A 12,058-nucleotide genomic window follows, 5' to 3' on the forward strand; every position below is an offset into this window, starting at 1 on the left:
CCACGGGCCACGTCCCTTCGTGAGCCGCTCCCGGGGGGACTCGGGGTTTGCGGGACCGGGGATCCCGGTGGGGTGCTCGGGGATCCCGGTGGGGTGCTCGGGGTCCCGATGGGGTGTTCGGGGATCCCGATGGGGTGTTCAGGGATCCCGGTGGGGTGTTCGGGGATCCCGGTGGGGTGTTCGGGGATCCCGATGGGGTGTTCAGGGATCCCGGTGGGGTGTTCGGGGATCCCGATGGGGTGTTCGGGGATCCCGATGGGGTGTTCAGGGATCCCGGTGGGGTGTTCGGGGATCCCGATGGGGTGTTCGGGGTCCCGGTGGGGTGCTCGGGGTCCCGATGGGGTGCTCGGGGATCCCGGTGGGGTGTTCGGGGATCCCGATGGGGTGTTCGGGGATCCCGGTGGGGTGTTCGGGGATCCCGATGGGGTGCTCGGGGTCCCGGTGGGGTGTTCGGGGATCCCGGTGGGGTGTTCGGAGGTCCTGGTGAGATGCTCGAGGGTCCCGGTGGGGTGCTCGGGGGTCGCGGGGATCCTCGTGCCGGGAGTCCTGGTGTCGGGGCTTCCTCGGGGGTCGGTGCCCGGAGGTGTCGGTGCCCGGGGATCCCGGAGCAGATGCCTGGGGGTGTCTGTGCCCGGGGGTCCCTGGTGTGTCAGTAGACCGGGGGTGTTGGTGCTCAGAGGGTCACGTGCCCGGGGGTGCCGGAGTCGGGGGTCTCGGGGGGCTGCCAGGGCTGTCAGTGTGTGGGACAGCGCGCGTCCGGGGCTCTGCTGCCGGGGGTCCCAGTGACCGGGAATCCCGGGGGATGTCAGTGCCCAGGGGTCCCGCTGTCCTGGGGTGTTGGGTCCTCTCGTCCGGGGTGTCACTGCCCGGAGGTGTCGGTGCCCGGGAGTTCCGAGCAGCCGGGGGGTCCCGGATGCCGGGGGTGTCACTGCCGTGGGTGTCACTGCCGGGGGTCCCGGTTGCCGGGGGTGTCACTGACGTGGGTGTCACTGCCAGGGGTCCCGGTTGCCGGGAGTGTCACTGCCGGAGAGGTCCCGGTTGCCGGGGGTGTCACTGCCGTGGGTGTCACTGCCAGGGGTCCCGGTTGCCGGGAGTGTCACTGCCGGAGAGGTCCCGGTTGCCGGGGGTGTCACTGCCGGGGGTCCCGGTTGCCGGGGGTGTCACTGCCGGGGAGGTCCCGGTTGCCGGGAGTGTCACTGCCGGGGAGGTCCCGGTTGCCGGGGGTGTCACTGCCGGGGAGGTCCCGGTTCCCGGTGGGAGGTTCCCGGTGGGAGGTTCCCGGTGGGAGGTTCCCGGTGCGGAAGCCCCACCCCCTCAGAGCCATCCCGCCCCAGGCCCCGCCCCAGCCCTGACCACGCCCCCGCGCTTTGCCCCGCCCCCTGACAGGGCGCGACGCTCGTGGTCACGTGACGCCGCCATCCGGGTCCTTTGCCTTCTCTGCCTCGTCCCAACATGGCGGCCCCAGGTGAGCGCTGCGCCGCGGGCCCGGGCCCTGCCGGCCCGCGTGGGGCTCCGCGGGTACTGATGGCGGCACTGATGGCGGCCCCGGGGCTGCTCCGGGCACCGCCGCTGCCGGAGATGGGGCTGGGGCGGAGGTGGTGGCGGGAAGACCGGGGGAAGCGGCGGGAAAACCGACCCCCCCCTTCCTCCTCCGCCGCGTCCCCTCAGGGCGGGCGCGCGCCCTTCCCTCTCCCCCCCCCCCGCCTCTTCCCATTGGCGGGGGTGCGCGCGCGGCCCGTGATTGACGTGCGCGCGCGGGCCCCCCCGACACCCCTCTGCCTCCCATTGGCGGGGGCGCGCGCGCCCGGCCGGTGATTGACGTGCGCGCGCTCAGCCGCTGATTGACGGGCGCGCGCCGGGCGCGGCTCGGCGCGTGCGCGCGGGAGGGGGGGAGGGGGCGACGCGCCCACGTGGCCGCGAACGGGAGTGGGGGGGGGTCAGAGGGACCCCGGTACCGGGAGTTTGGGGCGGGTGGGATCAGCCCCTCCCGCACACACATCTGCCCGCAGGGGCTGCGCCGGGACCCCCGGCGGGCCCGCCGTGCCCTTGAGGCTCCTTGAGGTTGGTACCGGGGGAGGCGGGGCGGGGTACGAGCCCTCCCTGCCCCTCCAGGGTCGGTCCCGGCGGGGGGCACAGCACATCCCCCTCCATCCCCGGTGCCGCAGCATCTCCCGGGATCCCCGGCTCTCGTTGGGTCCCGGTACCGCGGTGATCACGGCAGAGCTGGAAGGTGCCCCCCAGCCCAATGTTCGGGTTCCCACCTGCATCCACCCCTGTCCCGGCTTTCCCCGGGCCTCAGGTGCCTCCCGCATTCCCAGGAGTGTCCCAGGCTGCTTTCCTGGGATAGCTCTGAGGGTCTTGGAGCTCCTGGATCCCAGGCAGGGGGTCCCGTGGGATTCCTGGAACGGCCCCGTGCTTCCCTGAAATCCGTGATGGGGAGGGAAGGGAGGGACTGGGGGAGATGGAGCCGTCCCAGGGGTCTCACCACCACCGCCACCTCCTCTCAATTCCCACGGCAAAACACCAGTGGTAGTTCTCTCCATGCTGAATTCCCACAGAACAACACATTTCCAGGCCATTCCATGAGCAATCTCAGCATCACACCTCCATCCTTCTTATCCTCATTAAAGCCCTTCAGTTCATTAATTAATTATTATCCCACTGTCTGGTCGCAGATATCTGACAGGAAGCTGTGGCCATCCAAAAATTCATTATCTCTCCTTCAAAAAAAAGAGGGGAATATTTTTCTAAGCCTTTCTCTTTCATATTCTTAAAATGCATCAGTTTTCCTTCCGTTGGGAGCACAGTTGACCTCCCCAAAACCTCCAGGGGGAAGGAGGGGAATCCACTGTTCCCTGGGGCTCCAAGACCCCCCAGCTCCACCCTGAGGGATTTTTCCTGGAAAGTGCGGCGCTGTTGCCGGGAAAGATCCCATATCCAGTGGCAGAGCCACATGAGGGCAGCAGCTCCTCCAGGAAGGAGGGAAGACTGGGGGAATTGTGAATCCAAACCCGCCTTCCAGGAAATATCCCAGTTTTCCAGGAGGGTCACAGCATGTGCCTGGTGTGTCCCCACAGGGACAGTTTTCCTGGTGGGAATAGAGAATAAAGGGGGCTGGGGGGTGGCTCAGTGGCTCCTGTCCCCTCGAGTGTCCCCTCCCAGTGGCTCCTGTCTAGTCCTGGTGTCCCATGTCCCAGTGTGCAGCTCTGTCCCACCCCAGTGTCTCCTGTCCCTATCCCAGCTCCTCATGTCCAGCTCCTCATATCCCATCCCAGTGGCTCCTGTCCCGTCCCAGTGCCCATGTCCCATCTTGTGTCCCATCCTGTCACTTGCTGTCCCCTCTTGGCTCTTCCTGTGCCACCTTTTGTCCCATCCCAGTTCCTCGTGTCCCGTCCTGGTGCCCCACATCCCTCCCTGGTTCCTTCTGTCCCATCCCAGTGGCTCCTGTCCCACCCTGCTGCTCTCATGGCCCGTCCCAGCACCTTGTGTCCTCTCTCAGTGCCATATCCCATCCAGAGGCCTCATGTCCCATCCTGTGTCCCCTCCCAGTGCCTTCTGTCCCATCTCAGTACTCCCATGTCCCATCCTGTCACCTGGTGCCCCATCCTGGTGCCTCATGTCCCATCCCAGTGACTGGTGTCACATCTTGATGGCTCTTGTCCCCTCTCGGCTCCTCGTGTCCCAGCCTGACACCTCCTGTCTCCTCTTGACTCCTCCTGTCCCATCCCATCCCATCCCATCCCATCCCATCCCATCCCATCCCATCCCATCCTATCCTCATTGGCCCATGTCCCATCTGTCACCTTGTGTCCCATCCCAGGGCCTCCTGTCCCATCCTGGTGCTCCATGTCCTCCTGTACTGTTTCCTCCTGTCCCATCCACTGGCTCCTGTTCATCCCAGCTCCTCCCGTTCCATCTCAGTGTCCCATGTCCCACCTTGTGTCCCATCCTGTCACCTTGTGTTCCATCCCAAGGCCTCCTGTCCCGCCCTGGTGGCTCCTGTCACCTCTTGGCATCCCATGTCCCATTCTGATGTTGCATCAGAGCACCTCCTGTCCCTTCCCAGTGTCCCCTGTCCCAGTGCCTTGTTTCTGACCCTGGCACTTCCTGTCGCCTCTCAGCTCCTTGAGTCCATTCCCACTGTCAGGTCCTTGCTCTTGTCCCATGGCAGTGTCCCATCCCAGCCCCTCATATCCCATCCTGGTGTCCCGTATCCTGGTGCCTGATGTTCCATGTCACCTCCTCATGTCCCATTCTGGTGTCCCCAGTCCCATTCCAGTATCCTGTGTCCCACCCCAGTGTCCGCTGTCCCTGCCCTGTTCCTGTCCCTGCTCTCATTCCACCTGTTTCCACTCTCATTCCCTCCCATTCCCACTTTTTTTCTGACCCATTCCTGCTCCCATTCCCACTTGTCCCTCCTCTCATTCCCTCCCGTTCCCCTCCCATTCCCACTCTGATCCTATTCTCATTCCAGCCCATTTCCACTCTCGTTTCCTCTCCTTCCCACCCATCCCCTGTCTGATTCCCGCTGATCCGTGTCTGGTCGCTCCTGCAGCGGCAGCGAAGAAGAAGCCAAAGAAGGGGAAGACGCTGACGCTCACGGATTTCCTGGCGGAGGATGGGGGGGGCGGGGGGGGCCCCACCTACATCCCCAAACCTGTGAGCTGGGCCGACGAGACCGACGACCTGGAAGGTGAGCGCGCCATTCCTGCCTCCTGCAGTGTCATCCCTGGAGCCAGGATGGCATCCCCAGACCCCAGGGCAGCAGTTACAGCTCTGGGATTGGCATTCCCAGTCCTAGGAGCAGCATTCTCAATCCCTGGGCGCCATGCTGAGCTCTGAGATTAACATTCCCAGCTCCCAGACTGGCATTCCTGCTTCAGGGTCAACATTCCCATGCCCCAGAGGGGCATTCCTGGATCATGGAGGGCATTCCCAGCTCCCAGACTGGCATTCCTGGCTCTGGGTCAGCATTTCCAGCTCCTGGAACATAATTCCCACCTTCCAGATTGGCATTCCCAGTTGCAGGATTGGCATTCCTAGCTGCCAGTGGCACCCACAGCTGGAAAAATCTGCTGGCTGTTCCTTTTTGGAGGACTAATGAACTGGGAGAGCCATGTGAGTTTTCCTTAGGGATGAGACTCAGTGTTCAGCAGAGTGGGGGAGCAGCAAGGGGGTATTGAGGGTTTTAGGGACCAGATTCACCGAGCTTCCCACTGAGCCAGGCTGGAATCCAAGCAGGCAGGAATCCTGGAAAGCCATCCCATGGGGTTGCCCTGCTTGGCTGCTCTGGATGGCTTCAGGGCACCTTTTCCATGGATTTACCAATGCTGCCAGCAGCTCCCTCTGCTTGGCTCTGGAGGACTCCAGTTTCTTCCCGTTGCCTCCAGTTGCTTCCAGCTGTCTCTGTCTGGGTGGGCTTTGGGATGATTTGACTGCTGGCCAGCTCTGGAAGCTCAGTCAGCCCCAGCAGGCAGGCGTGTGCCCGTTTCCCCGCAGTCTCCACCACGTGGCACAGCAATGACGACGACGTTTACCGGGCGCCTCCGATCGACCGCTCCATCCTTCCCACGGCCCCGCGCGCCGCCCGCGAGCCCAACATCGACAGAAGCCGCCTCCCCAAGTCCCCCCCGTACACGGCATTCCTGGGAAACCTGCCCTACGATGTCACGGAAGAGTCCATCAAGGATTTCTTCCGAGGGCTCAATGTGAGTGATGTTCCAGAGGTGGGAATGCTCTGGGAGCCCGGGCTGTGGCTCTGTCAGGCGCCCGTATCCATTGCCACCTTGATCCTGAGAGAATCCCTTGATTCCCCAGCCATGGATCAGCCATTCCTGCTCCTCCAATGGGACTGAGGAGCCTCCAGAGGCGGCTTTCCCTGTAGAGTGAGGTGGAGGTTAGACTGGGGGAGTGGGGCAGGACAGCTGGAAACAGCATCAGGAGGCTCATGGATCACACAGAGGTGTTGAAAACCACAGGGAAATTAGTCCCAAATTGCTGAAAGCCAAGTATATTTCCATTTAAACCAATTCTGCTTTTCCTTCAGCTCTGCACCTGACCTTTGCCTTCCTCATTCCTTCTTTATTTTTCTTGGCATTTATCATCCTTTTAATATAATTCCACGGATGAATTGTAGATTCTCCTTTGGTCCAAGCTAGATCCTGGCTTTCCAAGAGGTTTCCCATCAGGAAATCCATTCCAGGAAAATCCCAAGGGATGCTCTATGGGGGACCCTGTGAGCCCCTGGGATGTCATTTAGGAATGTTGGTGGCTCCTGACACTTCCCAGGGCACCGACCAGGAATAAACAAGGAGCTCCCACACTTTGAGAGCTGAAATCCAGGGAAGGAAGGTAGTGGGCTACCCTGTGTCCATGTGGAACTTGTGCTGGACACATGCAGGGCTGATTTTCCACTGGTATGAGCTCTGAGATGGCTCCTGCTTCCCTGAGCCCGGGTTGGAGCCTGCAGAGCATACCCAGCCCTTCCCATTGTTCCCAGTGCAGCTGCCAGAGCTGGAGTTCTCTTCCCAGTCCCTCAATCCAGAGATGTTGGAAAGCTGTGCTGTGTTTTGGGGGGGACCCCATTCATGCATGAGGAATCCCCTCCATCCCTGGATATATGAGTTGCTCCAGCCCAGATCTCAGCATCCTTCCTCATTCCCCTTTGGGAGCCAAGATCCTGAGGGGAGCTGTCCTGCCTTCCCTCCCTTGGCAGATCAGCGCCGTGCGGCTCCCGCGGGAACCCACCAATCCCGAGAGGTTGAAAGGTTTCGGATACGCGGAATTTGAGGATATCGATTCCCTGTTCCAGGCCCTGAGCCTCAATGAAGAGGTGAGTCCAATCCCAGCTTCCAAGAGCACATCCCAGGGCCTAAAGGGACTCCAAGGACCTGGAGAAGGATTTGGAGATGATGGGAAAAGGGCACATGGCTTCCAGCTGGGGTATGGGGAGGGAATTCCCAGCCCAGCCCTCATTTCCCACTGTCGTTCCCAGTCTTTAGGAAACAGAAGGATACGAGTGGATGTGGCGGATCAAGCTCAGGATAAAGGTGAGTGCCCAGCTGAGGACACGGACTGGGCAAGGTAGGGATTCAGGGAGAGTGGCTGAGGGCCCAGCCCTGACCCTGCCCTGTTTCCTTCCTTCCCTGTCCTTGTCCCTGCCCTGCCTGTGTCCCTGCTCCCGGCAGACCGGGACGATCGCTGCTTCGGCAGAGACCGGGATCGCTTCCGGGACTCGGAGCGGTTCGAGAGCGACTGGCGCGCGCGCCCGGCTGCTTCCGACGCCTTCGATGACTACCCCCCCCGCCGCAGTGACGATGGATTCGGGGACAGTGAGTGGAGGGGATGGCCCAGCATTCCAGCACTGCCTCCTTCCCCTGTGCCCCAAGATCCAGGGGCACCTGACCCTGCTCTGCTTGCGATTAGGAGCTCATTCCCATCCTGAGCTTGTTCATTCCCGTCTGGTCCTCGTTCATTCCCCATTTGGAGCTCATTTGTTCTCATCTCTCATTCCTACCTCAAGTTCATTCATTCCCAAAACTCTTCGTTTCCACCTGAGCTCATTCCCAGTTTATAGGGATAAATGGGCCCTCCTCTTCTCCCACATGGGCTGTACTGGGATTTTCCTCTTTCCTCGTGGAGTCTGTGCCTATCCCAGTAAAATCTGTGCCTATTGCCAGGATATCGTGATCGCTACGATGACCGGTATCGGGACGGGCCACGGCGGGACATGGATCGTGGCTTTGGGAGCCGGGATCGCTACGACGACCGCAGCAGGGATTACGACCGAGGTGGGAATTCCCGAGGGGCAAAGAGAGTGGGAGCGAGACCCCCATATGGCCAGCGACTAACTGGGACTCCCCCAAACTCCCCAGCCCTGGTCACTGTGAATCTGGGCTGCGCTATCCCCAGCGATTCTCAGACAGATCCATCTCCTTCCCAGGCTACGACTCCCGCGTAGGCAGCGGCCGGAGAGCCTTCGGGAGCGGCTACCGCCGGGACGACGACTACCGTGGCTATGATGATCGTTATGACCGGCGGGATGACCGGATGGATCGGTGGAATTCCCGGGATGACTACGGCCGGGATGATTTCCGCCGCGAGGACAGAGGTGGGGTGGGACAGGGGCTGTTCCTTTGGGAAAGGTTGGATAGAACGGGAATGATTCCTTGGGAAAGGTGGGAGCAGTAGGGAATGGTCCCTTGGGGATGGTGGGAATGATCCTTTGGGAAAGGTGGGATGGAGTTGGAAGGGGCTGGTCTCTCAAGAAAGGCAGGATGGGATAGGAGTGATTCCCATGGAAAGGTGGGAAGGACAGGGAAAGGTGGGCTGGAGAAGGAGATGATCCCTTAGGAATGGTGGGATGACACAGGGATTATCCTGTCAGTCCCAGCACTGCTCCAGGTGGGATCAGTGCCCACTGGGATCTCCTGGCTCGTTCCCAGGTCCCACCCAGAGACCGAAGCTCAACCTGAAGCCCCGGAGTGCTCCCAAGGAAGAGGAAACTTCTGGAGCTCCTGCTGCCCAATCCAGCCGGGCTGCTTCCATCTTTGGGGGGGCCAAGCCTGTGGATACAGCGGCTCGGGAGCGGGAAGTGGAGGAGCGGCTCCAGAAGGAGCAGGAAAAGCTCCAGCGGCAGCTGGAGGATGACAAGAGGATCGACAGACGGCCCCGGGAAAGGTGGGAATGGTGCTTGGGAAAAAGGGAGTGGGGTGGGGATGATCCCTTGGGCAGGGTGGGAAGGACTGGGGGTGCTCTCGTGGGTAGTGGTGAGATGGACAAAGAAGGATCCCATCCAAGAGGTGTGATGAGTAGGAAATGGTGTCTTGGGAAAAAGTGGATATGGGCTGGGAATGATTCCGTGGCAAAGGTGGGGATGGGCAGGGAATGATCCCCACAGAGAGCTGGGATGGGATGGAAACGATCACTCAGAAAATTTGGGACTGATCCCCACAGAGAGGTGGGAGAGACAGGGAATGGTCCCCATGGAAAAGTGGGAGGGATGGGAATGATCCCCTGGGAGCGGTTTGTGTGGGATGGTGCTGATGGGGCAGCCCTTTCCCAGCCCCCTGATCCCATTCCCACCCCACCCCAGGCATCCGAGCTGGCGCAGCGAGGAGAACCAGGAGCGGTCCCGGACGGGCAGCGAGTCCTCCCAGAGCGGCCCCGCGGGCCCCCCGGGCACGGCCGCGGGCTCCGGCCCCACCGGCCGCAGTGAGTCGGGCTCCGGGGCGGCCGCGGCGTCCCCGCCCGGGCTGTGCTGCAGCTCCCACACGCCTCTGTGTCCCCCAGCCACACGGAGGAGGGAGAGCGAGAAATCCCTGGAGAACGAGCCCCTAGGAAAAGAGGAGGAGCCGCCCTCGCCGCCCCCCAAATCCCGGGAGGAGAAGCCGAAGGTGATGCCGGCGCCGCCTCCCAAGGAAAACGCCTGGATGAAACGGAGCAGCCAGAACCCCCCTGGCAATTCCCAGAGCTCTGACTCGGAGCAGCCCTGCCTGACCAGGTGGGTGTCCCAGGAAGGAGCGGCCTGCCGGGGCCTTTCCCAGCCCAAAGCATTCCATGGGTCCCTGGTTTTCCTTAGTGGAGGACCCCAGGGACTGGGAGGAGGGGACCCTGGCATTCCCAGGGATGATGCTGTAGTGTGTCCCAACGTTTCTGCTGCCCATCCTGACCTTCCTAAAGCCCATCCCAACATTCCTGTGGCCCAGGGATGTTCCTGCCTCACATCCTGATATTCCCGTGCCCCATCCCAGTGTTCTGTGGCACATCCCAACACTCCTGCAGCCCATGGAGGCTCTTCTGCCCATCCCAGCATTCTTGTGCCCCCTCCCACCATTCTCAGGTGTGCTCCTGGGCTCCATCCCAGCATTCTTGTGCCCAATCCCAGCTTTGCTGGGGCTCAGGGATGTTCCTGTGACCCATGCTGACATTCCCAGGGTCCGGGGATATTCCAGTGTCCCGTTGCAATATTCCCAGGAATTCCTGTGCACCGTTCTGATATTCCTGTGCTCCACCCCAACATTCTCGAGCCCTATCCAAACATTCCTGTGCTCCATCCCACCATTCCTAGGAATGGGGCCATTCCAGGGACCCCCCTAATGCCCCTCTCCCCTTTTCTCTCTCTGCAGTGGGGGCCCCCCCCGGCCCCTCCCCCCCTGGAGATGATGGGGGCCCCCCCAGGACCCCCCAGAGGAGAGGTGAGAATAGGAGGGGGCACTGGGAGGGCTCGGAGCGGGTTTTGGGAATTCGGGGGAGTCTTGGGAGCACTTGGGGGACTCAGAGGGTGTTTGGGGGGGGTTGGGGGGAGCTCAGGGGGCGTTGGGAGGGCTCGGGAAGAGGTTGATATCAGGGGATCTGGGGGGGTGAGGGATTTTGTGGGGGGTTCTAAAGGGGGTTGGGAGGGTCCCAGGGGTGTCAAGGCCTTGCTGGGAGGCTCAGGGAGGCTTGAGGGACTCGGGGGGTTTTGGGGACTGTAACCCCCCCACCCTTTCCCAGCAGAGGACCTGAAGCCAGAGGGGGGGTCGGGAGAGCAGCTCCAAGGGCCGGAGCTGCAGCCGTGGCCCCGCAGGAATGGGGGACTCTGAGAGGTGAGACCCCCCCCCAGAGCCCCCCCAGGAACCCCCCAGACACTGGGAATGTCCTGGGTATTGACCTCTGACCTCTGCCCCCAGGAGGGACCCCCGGAAGGAGCACGAGCCAAAGAAACTGGAGGAGAACCCCCCCTCTGTAAGGATCCAGGGGGCCGGAACGGGGGGAGGGACCCCCCAAATCTTGGGTTGGGGGATTTTGGGGAATTCTCACCATAACTGACCCCCCATGCCTCTGGTTAGTGGGGGGCTGCAACCCCTCTTTGGGGTGATGGGGCTTTGACCCCTCAGATTCATTTTTTGGGTATCTAAGACCCCTTTTGGGGGGGCTGTGATCCCCCCCTTCTGGGGTGCATGACCCCCTGGGGGGGGTCTTCATCCTCTTCAAATCTTGGTATTTTGGGGGCTTGGGGCATTTTTTTTTCAATACTGACTCCTATGCCATCTCAGCTCAACTACTCCAGCAATTTTGGATGTCTCTGGTCTCCTGGGGGGGCTGTGACTCCCTGGTTTTGGGATGTGTGAGCCCCTGGAGATCTTTATCCCCCTGAAATCCCGTTTTTGGGAATTTTTCCTGGCTTTCCCTGCAGTTCAGCCACGCCAGCAAATACGCCGCGCTCTCCATGGATGGGGAGGATGAAGGTGATGATGAAGAAGGAGCTGAGTAAAAGCTTCCTCCCCCTCCTCCTCCTCCTCAGCCGCCACGGGAACCTCTGGAGATTCCCAAAAATCCCAACCTTGATCCAGGCGAGACGGAAATAAAGCCTAAAACTCATCTATTCCCTCAGATACGGCTTCTTAAATCCTGATAAAACCCACCCTGAATGCAGGGGAATCACCCCAAAATCAGCACAGGGGGTGCCTGGGGTAGTTCCAAGAGTTTTCTCAAAGGAAAAGCAGCCCCCCCTTCCCCCCCCCGTGTTTTCAGTGGAATAAGGGGTGAGGAAGAGCTGGCCTTCCTCCCACCCCCTGCTCACTGGAGCCCCTCCGAAACAGGGATGGGGAGGCATCAAACCCCCTCCCAAAATCCTCCTGGGATCCCCCTGCACCCCCCCACTTTCCTCACCTCTGGAATGTCAGTTTTCCCCAGGACACCTTCATCATCCTCCTGCTCACAAGTGTCCCCACAATTCCCTCACCCAATTTTTGGGATGCAACCCTGCCCTTTACACAGGAAAAGCTGGATTCCCACCCCAGAGCCTCAGGATATTCTGAGATTTTGGGATTTGGGGTGGGCTGTAAAAATGTGTAAAAAGAACCTTCCCAGAGGTTCTGGGAGGTCCCAGGGGAGTTTTGGGGTCCCCGGGGGGGTGGGGGGGCTTTGGGGTTCTCCCCCTGGCTGGGGGCTGTTTTGTTTTCTCCAATAAAATGAGCTTAAAAATATCCAGAAAGGCCCCAAATGCTTTTGCCCTTCTCTCCCCCTCGAAGGGGAACGGGCCAGTTCCCAAAGCTCCCAGGGGGATTTCCTGCCC

General features: G+C 61.2%; 1 protein-coding gene across 3 annotated transcripts; it reads left to right on the forward strand.

The window, feature by feature from the left end:
- The first annotated feature begins 1,369 nt into the window (after positions 1-1,369).
- EIF4B (eukaryotic translation initiation factor 4B) lies at positions 1,370-11,361 on the forward strand. Of its 3 annotated transcripts, none has more exons than XR_008842707.1 (15): positions 1,370-1,465; positions 4,556-4,693; positions 5,500-5,708; positions 6,716-6,832; positions 6,995-7,049; positions 7,188-7,331; positions 7,680-7,790; positions 7,943-8,110; positions 8,445-8,679; positions 9,095-9,213; positions 9,292-9,502; positions 10,128-10,196; positions 10,495-10,586; positions 10,671-10,725; positions 11,177-11,361. XR_008842707.1 is itself a non-coding variant. In XM_056515247.1 (15 exons), the coding sequence occupies exons 1-15, from the start codon at positions 1,453-1,455 to the stop codon at positions 11,252-11,254; spliced, it is 1,809 nt and encodes a 602-aa protein (XP_056371222.1). In that variant the 5' UTR covers positions 1,380-1,452; the 3' UTR covers positions 11,255-11,361. The 3 variants fall into 3 exon arrangements, 1 of the variants encoding a protein (XP_056371222.1); XR_008842708.1 differs by having other exon boundaries at positions 10,498-10,586; XM_056515247.1 differs by having other exon boundaries at positions 1,380-1,465; positions 9,292-9,495; positions 10,122-10,212; positions 10,515-10,586.
- Positions 11,362-12,058: the final 697 nt, after the last annotated feature.

This window comes from Oenanthe melanoleuca, linkage group LGE22 (genome assembly GCF_029582105.1).
Source record: "Oenanthe melanoleuca isolate GR-GAL-2019-014 linkage group LGE22, OMel1.0, whole genome shotgun sequence".
Classification (NCBI taxonomy): domain Eukaryota; kingdom Metazoa; phylum Chordata; class Aves; order Passeriformes; family Muscicapidae; genus Oenanthe; species Oenanthe melanoleuca.

Coding starts and splice junctions, on each gene's coding strand:
- EIF4B (XM_056515247.1), top strand. Junction 7,050..7,187: donor GGATCAAGCTCAGGATAAAG/GTGAGTGCCCAG, acceptor TGCTCCCGGCAG/ACCGGGACGATCGCTGCTTC. Junction 9,496..10,121: donor TGACTCGGAGCAGCCCTGCC/TGACCAGGTGGG, acceptor CCTTTTCTCTCT/CTGCAGTGGGGGCCCCCCCC.